The following is a 15,696-nucleotide window of genomic DNA, read 5'->3' on the forward strand; positions in this document are numbered from 1 at the left end:
ACCTGCCTCTGCCTCCCAAGTGTTGGGATTAAAGGCGTGTGCCACCATGCCCGGCTGTGTCTATTCTTTTATTCCCCTGAAATATAAAATACTGCTTTGCAGTGGTAGTATTGTAGCCAATGAGGTTTATCCAAGGCCGGATTGAAAATCCTAATTGAAAATCCTTTGGTGGGCAAGATATTGTGAAGCTGTTTTAACTAGTTCCATTTTCCTCAGGAGCAAGCCTGGCTTGAGGCTGCCCAGACCTTCATCCAAGAGACCCTCTGTCCAGCTGGCAAGGAGCAGAGCAAAGAGTTGACTCGGTCAGTAATTGATTGTGTGAAGGAGACGTGGCTGTCCCAGGGGGAGAACCAGGATTTAACACTGCCCTTCAGCTACAGGTAGGGTGAAGTGGGGCTCGGTGGGTGGCACTTTAGGGTTGGGAAGGAAGGGTGAGTTGGAGAAGGCGGACCCACCACACTCGCTTCTGCAGAACTTTATATTCTTCGTTCAGTTTCTTTCCTAAAGTTCTCCTAGTCTCTAGAGAAGGAGAGGAGAGATTAAGATGGTGATTGAGCTGATGTGACGTGTGCAGGAAGTACTCTACATCGCCCTGCCCCGGCTGCCTGCCCAGAGACTCTGAGAGAGGCTCTTAGTGCTTTGGGGTATTGGCTTTGTTCATTTCCGAGGAAAAAGAGTTAGTGAGGTCTCCTAATAACTGCCTCAGTGGTCCCCTCTGTAACTTCAGAAGTAGTCACCAGCCGCAGGGGAGATGCTGGTCCCTCCAGTCTCAGTACCTGTGTGCATATTGTTCTCAGGGAAATCTTACCAGTTTATTCATATAACTGCGCACACACATATACACACACACACACACACATATATTAATTTATTGAATTACATTTATTTTACATATATGGGTATTTTGCCTACATGTATGTCTGTGTACCACATGTGTGCCTAGAGATGTTGGAGGCCAAAAGAGGGCGTCAGATTCCTTCAGGTTGTAGTGACAGACAGTTGTGTGCCACTATGTGGATGCTGGGAATCGAACCTTGGTGCTCTGCAAAAACAAACAGTGCTCTTTGTTTTGTTTGCTTTGTTTTGTTGTTTTGAGACCGGGTTTGGGTTTCTCTGTGTAGCTCTGGCTGCCCTGGAGCGCACTCTGTAAAGCAGGCTAACCTGAACTCAGTGGTCTGTCCGCCTCCCAAGTGCTGGGGATTCAAGGTGTGCACCACCACCGCCTGGCTGCAGACTGCTCTTAACTGCTGAGCCATTGCTTCAGCCCCTGTTTGTGGAGTCTTTAGTGTTCTCCATGCACATTTATTTCCTCAGACTGTTCCTGCAGTCTACGTCATGTCTCTTGGTCTCTCGTTGTAGAGATATTCATCCCAGAGGTTCTTGTTTCCCTTAGAGACATTGCCCAACCTTTAGATCCAGACCTTAATTTCACAGCAGCTATCTCTTGGTCCACGCTCTCCTTCAGCCCCCCTCTAGGTGCCTGGTGCTCTGTCAAGGTTGAGAGTCTTTTCTCAGATGGAACTGACTTGCAGAACTGCTTTCTTCACTTTTCAGCTTTGTCTCGGTACAGAATCTGAAGACCCATCAGCGCCTCCCGTGCTGCAGCCACCTCTCCTGGAGTCAGAGCGCTTACCAGGCTTGGACCCGCGGAGGTGGGCCGGGGGACGGCGTCCTGCCCCGGGAGCAGCTGATACTTCTAGGGACACTAGTAGACCTATTGGGAGAATTGGAACAAGAGTGTAAGAGTGGAAGCCTGTATGTAAGGGATAACACTGGAACCTTGGACTGTGAGGTAAGTAGAACGGGGGGGGGGGGGGGGGGACCAGCTGCCTCTGGGGTGAGCAGGAGCGGTAGGTCAGCTGCTAAGGTCCTGGCTAACCTGTGGCTTTGCTCTTTTCTAGCTTATAGATCTAGACCTTTCTTGGTTGGGCCATCTCTTCCTGTTCCCCAGTTGGAGTTACCTTCCTTCTGCCAAGAGGAATTCCTTGGGGGAAGGGCACTTGGAGCTATGGGGTACACCGGTGCCAGTATTCCCTTTGACTGTCAGTCCTGGCCCTCTCATACCTATCCCTGTCCTCTACCCAGAGAAGGCGTCCTACCTGCTCAGATACAGGTACTTTTCCACTCTTCGGAAAGAAGGGAACACTGAGAGATTTGAGAATGATGGTACTCACCGTGGTGGAAGACATATTGGTGGTAACACAGATAATGGATGGAACAAGGGAGCAGTGGGGTTTATTATGAGGAAGGCTTGGAGCTGGTGGTGACTCACCTCTAGGACCCCAGCGTTTAGGACACTGAAGCAGGAAGGCTTTGGAACCTACAGTGCGTTCCAGGTTAGTCTGCTACAGTGGGAGACCCTTTCTCAAAAGATGGAAAAAATAGGCCGGAGAGACGGCTCAGTGGTGAAGAGCACTGTCTGCTCTTCCAGAGGACCTGGGTTTGGTTCCTGGCACCTTCATGGTAGTTTACAACCCTCTGCATTCCCAGTTCCACGGGATCCAACACCCTTTTTTAGCTTCCCTGTGCACCAGGCATACATGTGATGGACAGACATGTGCCACAATGTCTTAATTCTAACAAAAGTTTGATAACTTTTTTTAAAAGAAAAAAACCCCACCAGATTCTTTTTCAATATTGTTGATCAACCTTCAGTGTCATTCCTTGGACAGTAAGGGAAATAGGCCCCTCGTTGGCGTGAGTGGTCACAGAGTCCCACATATCTCACCCTCTACCACAGGGATTATGCCATCACACTGGTCTTTTAAAAGGTGGTTCTGACAATAAAGCTTGTATTTAGAAGTCAGACAAGTACTCTCTCCCTGGTCCCCACGAGTGCTCTTTGTGTGTGTGTGTTTATGAACATCCCATCTTAGCACATGGACACACAGAGGTCAGAGAGCAATTGTGGGATGGTCCCCAGGAACAAATCCAGTCCTCATCCGTAGCAGGAAGCACCTTTCCTATCACAGCTGCCTTTGACTGCCAAGGACATACATTACATACCCTGTGTGAGTGAAAGAAGGATTAGACTGTTTTTAAATAATAGCTTGGAATTATGGATATTTTACATTCCTACAAGATTGTTCTTTACAGTGGAAGGGAAGACTTGTGGAAAAGGAGAGAAATCAAAATGCCTTTTTTCTTGTTTCCTTAGGAAGAAATCCAGTATAAAGGAGATAAACCTTGCTGGAAAACTGGTCCATCTGAGTGCCCTGATAATAACTCAGAACAAAAGGTATTTCATCATGACACTTGGTGAATTAGCCCAAGCTGGCAGCCAGGTGTCCATCATTGTACAGGTGAGGTCCAGGGTAAAGTTGGGCATATGGATGGAAGTAGAGAGGGTGATCCAAAGAAGAGAACACAGGGAGAGATAAGCCAGTCACAGAAGGACAGATTTCAAGTTTCTTATGTATAGTATAGTATAAAATATGGAAGTAGAAACTATGGAGGAAGGAAACAGTCTAAAGGCAGGCAGAGAGGACGGTGGAAGAAGAGACAAAGCTAAGGAGATGGCTTAGTTAGTAAAGCTCTTTCCCTATGCACATGAGAGCCTGGCTTTGATTTTCATGGAAAAAGCCGGGCACAGTAGCATGGCCTGTAACCTCGGTGATAGTGAAATGAAGGCAGCAGAGCCCTGGAGCCTGTAGGCCAGCAAGAGAGCCTGCCTTGAAAGGTAGAAGACTTGCGGAGAGTGAGAACTGGGGTTGCTTTTGACATCCACATGAATGGGCATAGTGCATCTGCCCACATGTGCACCTGCACACGCATGCTAGAAGGATGGATGCTGGGAGGTGGCTCATGCTTTTAATCCTTACACTTGGGAGGCAGAGTGGCAGGCAGGTCACTGTGAGTTGAGGACAACCTGATGACCTGATAACTTTTTTTTTTTTTTTTTTTTTTTTCTGGTTTTTCGAGACAGGGTTTCTCTGTATAGCCCTGGCTGTCCTGGAACTCACTCTGTAGACCAGGCTGGCCTCNTTTTCTGGTTTTTCGAGACAGGGTTTCTCTGTATAGCCCTGGCTGTCCTGGAACTCACTCTGTAGACCAGGCTGGCCTCGAACTCAGAAATTCACCTGCCTCTGCCTCCCAAGTGCTGGGATTAAAGGCATGCGCCACCACGCCCGGCACGACCTGATAACTTGATGATAGCAAGTTCCAGGCCAGCCAAATCTCTCTCTCTCTCTCTCTCTCTCTCTCTCTCTCTCTCTCTCTCTATCTATCTATATATATTGCATGCAAGTGGGACATAGATATGCACGCATGTAAAACATTCATCTACACAAAATTTAAATAAATACATTTTTAGCCGGGTGTGGTGGTGCACGCCTTTAATCCCAGCACTCGGGAGGCAGAGGCAGGCGGATCTCTTGAGTTTGAGTCTAGCCTGGTCTACAAAGTGAGCTCTAGGACAGGGAAACCCTGTCTCGAAAAACCAAATAAATAAATAAATTAATAATAATAAATAGATTTAAAAAAAAAAAAAAAAAAGACAGAGGTTCTGGGAGGTAGTAGCACACGCCTTTAATCCCAGCAGGCAGGAGGCAGAGGCTCGGGTGTGACACCTGCAATGTGAGCCTCTTAAGGAGGAAGAAAGAGTGGCCAGCGGACCTCTGTCTCCTGTGCAGGGAACAGTCACTGCCTGATTTACAGAATGAGTTCCAGGACAGCCAGGGTTACACAGAAAAAAGCAAACCAAAACACCCCCCCCCACGCGCACACCCAAATAAACAAACCCAAAACCCACAAAAACAAAAGAAAGCAAGCGTGTATTGTTTCTGGTGCATGATCACACGTCTCTGTATTACTGTTTAGGTTTTGTCTTTCCGTGATCTGAAACATGTTAAAGAGGAGTGACTCAGTACTGGAGTCTTGCACTCAGCTCATATTAATGAAGTAAATGGTTAGCTTGTATGTTGTGGGGTGAGAGAACACTGAACGTGATTTCCCTGATGGGATTTTTACCACTTTTGAAGACACTTCATGGATGGTTTCTATCTTTATGAAAGGCTTAGGAAATATGTGGCATTTCCTGTTGATGTAGAGAGATCCTTAAAGTTGAGTGGCTTATAATACTAAGAGTTCAATACTAGTCTTGGCTACATAGTGAGTTTAAAGCCAGCCTGGGCTATATGAGACCTTGTCTGAAACAGCATAAAACAAAACAATAACAAAAAAGCCAACCAAGCAAACAGAAGACGAAGAATAAGAGGGACGACGTCATGAGGTCTTTGGAGTCAAATTGTTGTGGGAAGGGCCTTTGGCCGATGAGTAGCGTTATGGGTGAGGGCAGGGTCTCATGTTTAATGTTACCTCCCTCTGCCTAAGCCAGATCCCTGCCCAGATGGTGTGGCACCGAGTCCTCCGTCCTGGTAGAGCCTATGTGCTGACAAAACTGCAAATAACCAAGACCCGGATTCACCGTTCCTGTATTTGGACAACCATTCCATCTTCAACTCTGATGCCTCTGAGACCAGGTTATGTGCAAGAGCTGGAGCTAGACTTAGAGTTCTCGAAAGCTGACCTTAAACCACTGCCCCGGCCCACCGGCTCCAAAGACAGCAGAGGGCAAGAAGGTCTTGTCCGGGCTTCCAAAGTCTTGCATTATTTGGTGAGTGCCAGGTACTGATCCTAGAGGTTGTGACACCTGCAATGTGAGCCTCCTAAGGAGGAGGAAATAGTGGCCAGCGGACCTCTGTCTCCTGTGCAGGGAACAGTCACTGGCGTGTTGCACGAGTCTGCCGGCCTCTACATTCTAGATGGGCAGCTGATTCTCTGCCTCGCGTACCAGAAGACCCATGGCCTCAGGCGGGTTATTCGACCAGGGGTCTGTTTGGAGGTATGTCAGATGGAGAGGAGAAGATGCTCAGTCCATGGGAGATGGTGGGGGACCTCGGAAAGAGCGAGTTCTGGTAGAAAATAAGATAGGCAACACTGAAAAAAAAAAAAAAAAAAAAACTTTGTATTTTGCTTTACCAAGAATCTTAAAAAAAACATAAAAAAAATAAATAAAATTCTATCAGGAAACAAAAAAAAAAAAAAAAAAAAAGATAGGCAACACTGGGGAGTTTCTCTTGGAACCTGTGGTGGAGAAATAGTAACCATCTCCCCAGGGGTTAAGCTGGGGTCTCACCTCTGCCCTTGTTTTGTTTTGTTTTGTCTTGTTTTGTTCCAGACAGAGTTTTTCCAAAGTTTAGTTGTTGTGAGCTGCCCATGGTGGGCACTAGAACTGAACTTGGGTCCTATTCAAGAGTAATACTTTTCTTTTAACTGCTGAGCCATCTCTCCAGCCCTTAGGTATTTTTTTTTGTCTGTTTTTGAGACAGGTCCTCACTTGGAAGCCTTGGCTGGTCTGACACTTGCTATGTAAACTAAGCTGGCCGAAACCTCGCACCCCCTCCCTCTGATCTGGAGGGCTGCAGTTACAAGCATGGTTCTTTTGTTTTAGATCACAGTAGCACAAGCTGGCCTCAAGCCTCTATAGCCACAAATGGCCCTTTATCTTCGAGTCCTCCTGCCTCTGCCTCCCAAGGGCTGGGGTTTACAGGGGTGTGCTCCACACTCCCTCACCTCTGCTTTTCTGTTTTCCTGCAGCTCCGAGATGTTCATCTCCTCCAGGCAGTGGGCGGAGCAACAACAAAGCCTGTCCTGGCGCTCTGTCTTCATGGCACCATTCGGCTTCAAGGCTTTTCTTGTCTTAAGCCTCTGACTTTGCCGTCCTCCAAAGTTTATGGTGCCTCCTTGTATGAGCAACTCGTGTGGAAATGTCAGTTAGGACTTCCCTTATACTTATGGGCTTCCAAGACCCTGGAGGATCTGATCTACAAGTGAGAAGGACGGAGATTGAGGGTCTGGGGTGGAGATGGGTCGGGGGATGTTACTTTCTCTGTAGGGGAAGCTGGATCCTGGAAGAGACAGATCTTGGGGAAATGACTATGTTTCTCCTCCTGGCCAAGGCTGTGTCCCCATGTGTTGAGATGTCACCAGTTCCTGAAGCAGCCCTCTCCTGGGAAGCCCAGCTTGGGACTGCAGCTCCTGGCTCCCTCCTGGGATGTTCTGATTCCACCTGGCAGCCCCATTCGGCATGCATACAGTGAGATCCTGGAAGAACCACATAACTGCCCCCTTCAGAAAGTACGAGGACCTGGGGAAAAGCTTGGCTTGAGGACACCAGGGCACGGGGACACAATGTGATTATTTCTCTCTCCCCCCACACAGTACACTCCACTGCAGACTCCCTACTCTTTCCCTACTATACTCGCCCTGGCAGAGGAAGGGCAGCACAGGGCTTGGGCTACTTTTGACCCAAAGGCCCTGCTGCCTCTCCCAGAAGCCAGTCACCTGACCAGCTGCCAACTGAATCGCCGCCTAGCCTGGTCCTGGGTCTGTCTGCCATCCTGTGTGTTCCAGCCAGCCCAGGTAAGGGAATTCTAGAAGGCTTGCTGCCGGTTTCATCACTACTACTTGTTCAGATCATGCGGTTTTTGTTGTTTTTTGTTTTTGTCTTTCAGTTATGCTCTGTGTGGGTGTATGTGTGCATATGTGCACATGTTTGAAACAGGGTCTGTATAGCCCTGACTGTCCTGGAATTCACTTTGTGGACCAGGCTGGCCGTGAACTCACAGAGATCCACCTGCCTCTGCCTCCCAAGTGCTGGGTTTAAAGGGTTTAAAGCTAGCCTGTTTCAGGCTAGCTAGAGATGCACAGTGAGACCCTGCCTCAGAAACAAATACACAAACAGAACAAAACAAAACAAAACAAAAGAGGGTGGTGTGTATGGACCTGGAGAGATGGCTCAGTGATTAAGAGCACTGGTTATTATTTCAGAGGGTCCTAAGTTCAATTCAGAGGTCCTGAGTTCAATTCCCAGATACCACATGATGGCTCACAATTCTTTCTTTGAATTATTTCATTTATTTTGTGTATGAGTACACTGTAGGTATCTTCAAACACACCAGAAGGGGGCATCGGATCCCATTACAGAGTGTTGTGAGCCACAATGTGGTTGCTGGGAATTGAACTCAGGACCTCTGGAAGAACAGCAACCAATGCTCTTAACTGGCTGAGCCCTCTCTCCAGCCCCTGCAACTCTCTATAAAGGGATCTGATGCCCTCTTCTGGAATACAGGTGCAAACACAGACAGAGCGACTCATCCGTTAGAGAGTGGTGACCTGAGCTTGTTCCCAGACTCTGCATGGTGAGAGAAGAGAGCTGACTCCCTCAAGTTGTCCTTTGACCTCCACAAAAGTGAAATGTCACCCCCACCCCCACCCAGTAAATATAATAAAACAAGCCCCCAAAGCTGTAGCTTGGAATATAGAATTCTGTTGGGTTTTGCTTTGCTTTGTTTTCGTTATTGCTTTTTAGTTTTTCGAGACAGGGTTTCTCTGTGTAGCCCTGGCTGTCCTGGAACTCACTCTGTAGACCAGGCTGGCCTCGAACTCAGAAATCCACTAAGTGCTGGGATTAAAGGCGTGCATCACCACTTTTTCTTTTCTTTTTTTTTAACCTGAGGCAGTCTTGCTGTATAGCCCATGCTGGCCTCGAACTCCCAGAGTTCCTGCTACCTCAGCTTTCTGATTACTGGGACTAGAAGTATGTATACCCCACTGTGTTCAAGAATATAATTCAGATCTTACTCTCACATGTGTGAGTACTTGCCTTTGTTGCTGTTAGTGTTTAAAAATAGCACACGACACATGGTAGATGCTCAGTAGAGTTTTTTGTTTTTATTTTTAGAGAGACAGGATCTCTCTGTGAATCTCTCTGGTCTGGAACTCAGAATGGAGACCAAGACAGCCTCCCGCTTAGAGCAGTCTTGACTCTGTCCTTCAGGTCCTGGTATGCCCAGGCATTGCTGGTTGTTTAATAAATAGTTAACAGCTTGACCTTTATCTCCTACAGGTTTTACTTGGGGTCCTGGTGGCTTCATCTCATAAAGGGTGTCTGGAGCTTCGGGATCTAAGAGGCTCACTGCCTTGTATCCCCTTGACTGAGAGTTCACAGCCCCTCATTGACCCGAATCTCATAGGTGCGGAAGTTGAGAGGTGGGAAGATGATGGTGGTGGGAGGTAGAGCTCAGTGCAGGGGGCAGGGAGAGAGGGAGCGCCTGCTGGGCTTTCTTAATGATGTTGATCAGCTACATGGGGAAGTGTGAAAGGCTGGTGCTCATGGAGAGAAGAGGAGCCAGAGCTACAGCTCCCAGCATCCATCTCTCCCACACCACATAGCTCCTAAACATTTACCTTCCTGTTTCCTATATTCATAATTAGAAGAACACTGGTCTTATCCGACTTGTTGAGATTCATAAAAAGGAGGTTGGGGTGGTGGGCCTTTAATCCCAGCAGAGGTAGGTGGATCTCTGTGAGTTCAAAGTCAGCCTGATCGTAAGTTCCTGGACAGCCAAAGCTATCAAATAGAGAGATCCTGTCTTAACAAACAAAACAAAAACAACAAGGGAAACCCTAGAGAGGAAAATTTGTTAGATTCAGAAAAAAGGCATATCACAGGTTTGGGGAACGAACAAGGCAGGCTGGAGTAATCTCTGCTTGATGTGGTTGCCTAGGGGCTGAGATGGTGAGGTGTGGGCGGTGGCCCGGGATGGCACAGATCTGTCTGCCCAGGGTTCTGCTTCACCCCTTTCCACAGTTCTTTTCCTGCTAAGATAGTAACCTTTCTTTCTTCATCTAGGCTGCCTGGTGCGGGTAGAGAAGTTCCAGCTGGTGGTAGAGAGAGAAGTCAGGAGCACCTTCCCTTCCTGGGAGGAGCTGGGCATGGCAAGCTTCATCCAGAAGAAGCAGGCCAGGTCAGCTCTCGGGAGCGGGGCTCACCTCCGAGAAGAACCTGGTGTTTGGGGATTCGGGGTCTGAATCACTGAAGATCTGCCTCTTCCAACAGAGTCTACGTCCAGTTCTACCTGGCTGACGCCCTGATCCTGCCCGTGCCCAGACCCACCTTTGGTTCAGAACCATCTCAGTCAGCTTCCTCCTGCCCAGAGGGACTCCATCTGGGACAGAGCCGGCTGTTCTTAGTGTCCCACAAGGAGGCCCTCATGAAACGTAACTTTTGTCTCCTTCCGGGAGACAGTTCACAACCTGCAAAGCCCACCCTGAGTTTCCATGTGTCAGGAACTTGGCTTTGTGCCACACAGAGGAAGGAGGGTTCTGGATGGAGCCCACCTGAGTCTCTGGCCGTTGAGAGCAAGGATCAGAAGGTAAGCTGGGACTCCAGGTCCCTAGGGCCTGACCTCCCGTATGTACCCTGTGCTCCACACCGGAGTTCGATGTTGTGCTGTCCTTCCTCATAGGTCTTCCTCATCTTTCTTGGCTCTTCAGTTCGATGGTTTCCATTCTTGTACCCAAACCAAGTCTACCGACTCGTGGCTCCTGGCCCTTCAGTGAGTGTGTTCCTCTTGCACGTCAGAAAGCTAGTTGGGTTGGAATCTGCAGCAGACATGCGCGTGCTGGGTCCTCTAGGACTCCTGGAATAGGCAGAATTTAGGGGATGGAAGCATCCGTCTGTTGGGATCCCTCTCTTCACCAGGCTCTAGGAAGAAGTCAGCACGGGAGGACTTAGGCCTCAGTACACGCTGAGGCAATTGTCTTCATGTTTCCCAGCAGACACCAGTGTTCGAGACAGAGGGCTCATCTGGCACCTCTCGCCGGCCCCTGGAACTGGCTGACTGTGAGTCTTGCCTCACTGTCCAAGAGGAGTGGACCCTGGAGCTTGGGAGCTCTCAGGACATTCCTAATGTACTGGAGATCCCTAGAGCACTGCCCGAGTCCTCACTGGCCCAGCTGCTCAGTGACAAGTAAGTGTTGTCCATTACTTCTGTCCTCTTGGCTGCACTCTGCTCTGCTCTGCGCTGGCCATGCTGAGTGAGCAGTATGTGTGTTCTGTGTGATGTCAGTGTGAGAGGGGGTTCTCTTTCAGTCTTTCAGTCACTGTGGGAATAGTCACAAGTAGTGTCTCCTACTCTCTCCCTCCCCACCGAGTTTTTGTTGTTGTTGAGACAGGATTTTGTCTTTTGGCTGGTTTTGAAGTTGCTATGGAGCTGAGGATCACCTTTGATTCCTACCTCTGTCTCCTAAATGCTGTTGAACCTTTGTTGCTCAACCCAGCTGAGCAAATGTTCTCACAGTTAAGGAAAAGCTTTAGCAATAAAAGGAAACAGAAAATGCAGGGAAGAAGGTGGCAGTGTAGAGAAGGACCTGAGTGCACTGGGTGTGGCCGGTAGTGAATACAGGGGTATGGCACTTCATAGAAGATTCTGTGAGGACAAGTGAAAATGTTTCCTGTGTGAAAAACTCTACTGGATTGTGTATAATTTTTATGAGACTGGTTTTTATTACTAAACTGAATATAAGCCAGGCATGGTGGTATACATGATTAATCCCAGCATTTGGAAGGCAGAGTCAGGTAGATCTCTGAGTTTGAGGCCAGCCTGGTCTTCATAAGGAGTTCAGGCCGTCCAGGGCCAAATGGTCAGTTGCTGTCACAGAAGAGGAGGGGGGAAAGTGGCCATAGAGGACTGGAAAGGGCTCTCTAAGTAAGAACTGGATGTCATTTCAGAGGGACCACACTGGGGGTTGGGTGGTGGTACATGCCTGTGGTGTGTAGCGTAGAGAACTACCATTAGTTTTAAGATAGATCATGTCTAAAAAAAAAAAAAAGATAGATCATGTCTAAAAAATAAACAAGAGGAGGAGGATTGTGTCTAATTTTTATGAGACTGATATTTATTATTAGAAGTGAAGTAGGCTGGAGTTTGTTTGCAGGGCGGTAAACACTTTTAATCCCAGCATTTGGGAGACAGAGGCAGGCATATCTCTGAGTCTGACACCAGCCTGGTCTACAGAGCACTCCAGGTTTCTCTATGCCGAGAAGCCCTGCCTCAGACACTAGGAAGAGAGATCGGGGAGGAAGTCAGGGTAGTGTGTGCTTGGTGTACTTGTAGTCATTTTCTTTGGAGACCTGAGACAGGAAGGAGACTTGCTGAAGGTTGGAAGCCAGCCTTCAACCTTCATGTAGTAAGAGCATGCTACACGGTGCTAGGATTTCAGTCGCACACCACCACCCAACCCCAGTCTACATTGGCTTTTTCTTTAACTTTTATTTTATGTGTATGGGTGTTTTCCCTGCATCTGTGTATGCACCAAGACCCTCAGAAGACAGAAGAGGGTACCAAATCCTCTGGCACTGGGGTTACAGACAGTTGTCTCAAAGCATTAGAAAAAGAAGGAGAAGAAGGAAGAAGAAAAGAGTTGTACTTAAAATGAATGTTTCCTAGAAACCTGCATCTTCAGGAAGCATAAGACTGTAAATGATGGAGAGCTGGGGATGGCTTCTTTTCTGTCTTGTGAGCTGGTCTCTCTTTTTTTCTCTTTCAGCTCCCCCAATTCCTTGGTATCTTTCTCTGCTGAGATTTTGTCTCGGATACTGTGTGAACCTCCTCTGGCCCTTCGCCGGATAAAACCTGGTAATGTGCTATCCTCTGGGGAAGAAGTGGAGGGGTGGGACTTTGTAGTCCTGGCTGATCACTGGCCACCCTTCCCTCTGTCCTAGGGAATGCTGGGGCTATTAAAACAGGTGTGAAGCTAACAGTAGCTCTAGAAATGGATGACTGTGAATATCCCCCTCACCTGGACATATATATCGAAGATCCACAGTTGCCTCCCCAAATAGGACTCCTTCCTGGAGCCCGAGTCCTCTTTAGCCGGCTGGAGAAAAGGATTTCCAGGTGAAGACGTATATCGTATGGCCACGCCTTCTTTGCTTACTGATGTCTTCTTGAGTATTCAGCCCCACCTAACTGCCACAAGGACATGTTTTCTTTGCTTTACTATTTTGTTTTGTTTTAGGACAGGGTCTCACTATGTTGTCCTGGTTGATTTGCAACTTCCTGTGTAGCTCAGGCTAGCCTCAAACTTACAAGCTTCCTCCTGCCACTGCTTCTGTCTCCAGATGCTGGGAGTACTATGCTCAGCTTTGCTGTGACTGGCTGTTAGTCTGCTGTCTGTCTGCTGTCTGCTGTCTGCTGTCTGCTGCTCTCTGCTTTACTAGAGCTCTGGATATGCCCCTGGGGTGGAAGAGTCAGCCAGCCTGGAAGGCGAGATCCCAGCCTCGCCTCCCTCCCCAGCCTCACTACTCTGTCCTCATCCCCTCTCCTCTTCTCTCTGCAGATCCAACATTGTTTACTGTTGTTTCCGGTCATCCACTTCTGTGCAGGTCCTGAGCTTCCCCCCAGAGACCAAAGCCAGGTCGGTGTTGAGGCTCTGATGTCTACATTTCCCAACTTCGCACTGACATTTTACTCACGTGCCTGGCCCTGGAATGTTTGACACAGATGTAGACTTCTCTGATCACAGGGGAGTACTTTTTTGAGTCAGAAGGATGTCATATACTCCAGGTAGAAAGAATACCCAGTACCCATTACTTGGGAAATCTTGAAGTTCTAAGCTCTTGGAGGCTTTTTCTCTCCATGTATGTCATTCCTGACAAATGTCTTGGTGTTCAAGCCTGAGAAATATCTAGTGGCTCTTGGAGACCAGGAACCAGAGTGTGGCAAAGGCTGTGGGCTTCCAGGAATACATAGAAGTCACCGCTGTCCCTGTCCCCATCCCTGTGCTTGTCAAGGCCAGCTAGATTCACCTTACTTCAAATCTCCTCTGCCTTGACTTAGGGTCTGGAGACTGTTTCACTATGTAGCCTTGACTGACCTGCAACTCGGGATGTAGACCAGGTTGGTCTTGAACTCATAAAGATCTGAGTTTACCTCCTGAGTGCTGGGATTAAACTTCCAGGCCTGGGTAACCCTGCAGTTTTGATGGTGGCCTAAAGTCTGTGCTGGGCTCTAGGTACGTGTCAGCATGCCAGCCTCTTGGTCTGCTGCTAGACTCGTTGATCTCTCTCTCTCTCTGTGTTGTCAGTGCTCCCCTGCCCCACATCTATCTGGCTGAACTTCTCCAAGGTGACCGGCCTCCCTTCCAGGCCACTACCTCTTGCCATATTGTGTATGTCCTGAGCCTTCAGATCCTGTGGGTTTGTGCTCATTGCACCAGCATCTGCCCCCAGGTACTGGGAGAGGACATGCTGAGCTGGGGGTGAAGTGCCAGAGTGCGGTCATTGGAGGAAGAGGACTTTTCCAACTGTGTTTTGTTTTGTTTATCCCAGGGTAAGTGTAGTCGCCAGGATTCCAGTTGTCCATCTCAGAGGGCTATAAGCCAGGCCAACATCAGGTAGGCAACTTGTTATACTGGCTACTTCCTAGTTGTACAGTTTCTGATATCTACAGTAGCATGATTTTTGTTTAGTACTTTTTTGAGTAAGTGGGGTATGGTGGTACAACTGTAATCCAAGCATTGAGTAGAGAGGATGGTGTTGAGTCAGGAGAATTGATGTGAGTTTAATATCGGGCCAGCGGGGCTACATAGCAAGACCCCATCTCATCCTCTTCCTTTTTTTTTTTTTTTAAAATGAAGATAAAGTGAGCTATGTAGTAGCATAGCAATGCTGCGAGACAGGAGGTCTCTTAGGTCTGGGGACTGTCCCTGTGGGTTTGCTCCCCTTCCCTTAGGCTCCTGGTAGAAGATGGCACTGCAGAAGCCACGGTGATCTGTAGGAATCATCTTGTGGCAAGGGCACTAGGGCTGAGTCCCAGTGAGTGGTCCTCCATCCTCCAGCATGCCAGGGTTCCAGGGAGAGTGGCCCTGCAGTTTACAGGGCTAGGAGCCCAAACAGAGGTAAGAACTGCCCTGATAGAAGTTCAAGTTCTTGTGGGGTTGGCACATGGTTAGAAACTTGGGTTCAAATTAATCCTGAGTTTCCCTTTCTAGTCTGCAAGCAAAACCCATGAGCCCCTGACCCTGCTCCTCCGGACCCTTTGTACCGGACCCTTTGTCCTCCGACCCATTAAGCTTTCTTTTGCACTTGAAAGGAGACCCACTGATATTTCCCCACGAGGTATGGACAAGGTGGACAGGTCCTAAAAAGGAATGTGGATGGGGGCTGGACGGGGGCCTAGAAGGCTGGGAAGGGAAATGGCGGAAAGGAAGTAAAAAACGGAACACACAGGATGTTTGCTCTCGCTGTCCCAGAACCGTCCCGGCTGCAGCAGTTCCAGTGTGGAGAGCTCCCTCTGCTGACCAGAGTGAATCCTAGGCTCCGACTGGTCTGCCTTTCTCTGCAGGAGCCGGAGCTTCCCAACCCTCCACAAGCTTCCGCTGCTTCGTCTTGACACTGCCTAAGGTGGTCCCAGACACTGGAGTGGTCCCCAGACACTGGAGTGAGGAACTCCAGCCCTGCTGTGATTTCTAGTTACTCTGGTGTGAGCATGCCTTGGGGACACTGAAAACGGCAGATCACAGCATGATAATGGTGTTTCCTCCAGTTGGGTTAGAACACCTATACTCAGAGGCGACCTTCCCTGAGTGCTTGGGTTCTGCCTTGTGGAGAAAGCAGAACGGAGACCTTGCCCCTTATGACTGTGTTATGATAGGCCCTTTGGGCTACAATAAACCTCTCTGAGGACTTTCTGACCCGTGTTCATCTCTGCGGTGCCAAACCTAGACTGATTTACATTGCTAGTTTCCCACCAGTGTGGATGGTGGAAGGTGGGTTACTGAACTGCAGGTCCAACACAGGAATGATAGAAACGAAACTCAGACCTCACTAAGAACATCAATTAGGGAGTG

General features: G+C 48.6%; 1 protein-coding gene across 3 annotated transcripts in view; it reads left to right on the plus strand.

Moving 5' to 3' along the window:
* The window catches only part of Ctc1 (CST telomere replication complex component 1), a 21,832-nt gene extending 6,292 nt beyond the window's left edge, over positions 1-15,540 (plus strand). The window contains exons 2-23 of one of the 3 annotated variants that reach the window (XM_021212128.1): positions 217-380; positions 1,555-1,792; positions 1,902-2,113; positions 3,158-3,302; positions 5,336-5,614; positions 5,714-5,842; positions 6,598-6,830; positions 6,960-7,137; positions 7,222-7,422; positions 8,909-9,035; positions 9,695-9,809; positions 9,902-10,217; positions 10,311-10,400; positions 10,621-10,814; positions 12,394-12,482; positions 12,569-12,743; positions 13,186-13,263; positions 13,933-14,077; positions 14,177-14,241; positions 14,580-14,745; positions 14,839-14,965; positions 15,100-15,540. In XM_021212128.1, coding sequence (XP_021067787.1) covers positions 217-380; positions 1,555-1,792; positions 1,902-2,113; positions 3,158-3,302; positions 5,336-5,614; positions 5,714-5,842; positions 6,598-6,830; positions 6,960-7,137; positions 7,222-7,422; positions 8,909-9,035; positions 9,695-9,809; positions 9,902-10,217; positions 10,311-10,400; positions 10,621-10,814; positions 12,394-12,482; positions 12,569-12,743; positions 13,186-13,263; positions 13,933-14,077; positions 14,177-14,241; positions 14,580-14,745; positions 14,839-14,965; positions 15,100-15,239 — 3,606 coding nt within the window. In that variant the 3' untranslated portion in view covers positions 15,240-15,540. The remainder of the gene's footprint in view (positions 1-216; positions 381-1,554; positions 1,793-1,901; positions 2,114-3,157; positions 3,303-5,335; positions 5,615-5,713; positions 5,843-6,597; positions 6,831-6,959; positions 7,138-7,221; positions 7,423-8,908; positions 9,036-9,694; positions 9,810-9,901; positions 10,218-10,310; positions 10,401-10,620; positions 10,815-12,393; positions 12,483-12,568; positions 12,744-13,185; positions 13,264-13,932; positions 14,078-14,176; positions 14,242-14,579; positions 14,746-14,838; positions 14,966-15,099) is intronic. The other 2 variants (XM_021212129.1, XM_029546272.1) reach the window with 2 other exon arrangements.
* The last annotated feature ends 156 nt before the right edge of the window (positions 15,541-15,696 follow it).

The sequence above is a fragment of the Mus pahari genome, chromosome 14, assembly GCF_900095145.1.
Source record: "Mus pahari chromosome 14, PAHARI_EIJ_v1.1, whole genome shotgun sequence".
In the NCBI taxonomy this organism is placed as follows: Eukaryota; Metazoa; Chordata; class Mammalia; order Rodentia; family Muridae; genus Mus; species Mus pahari.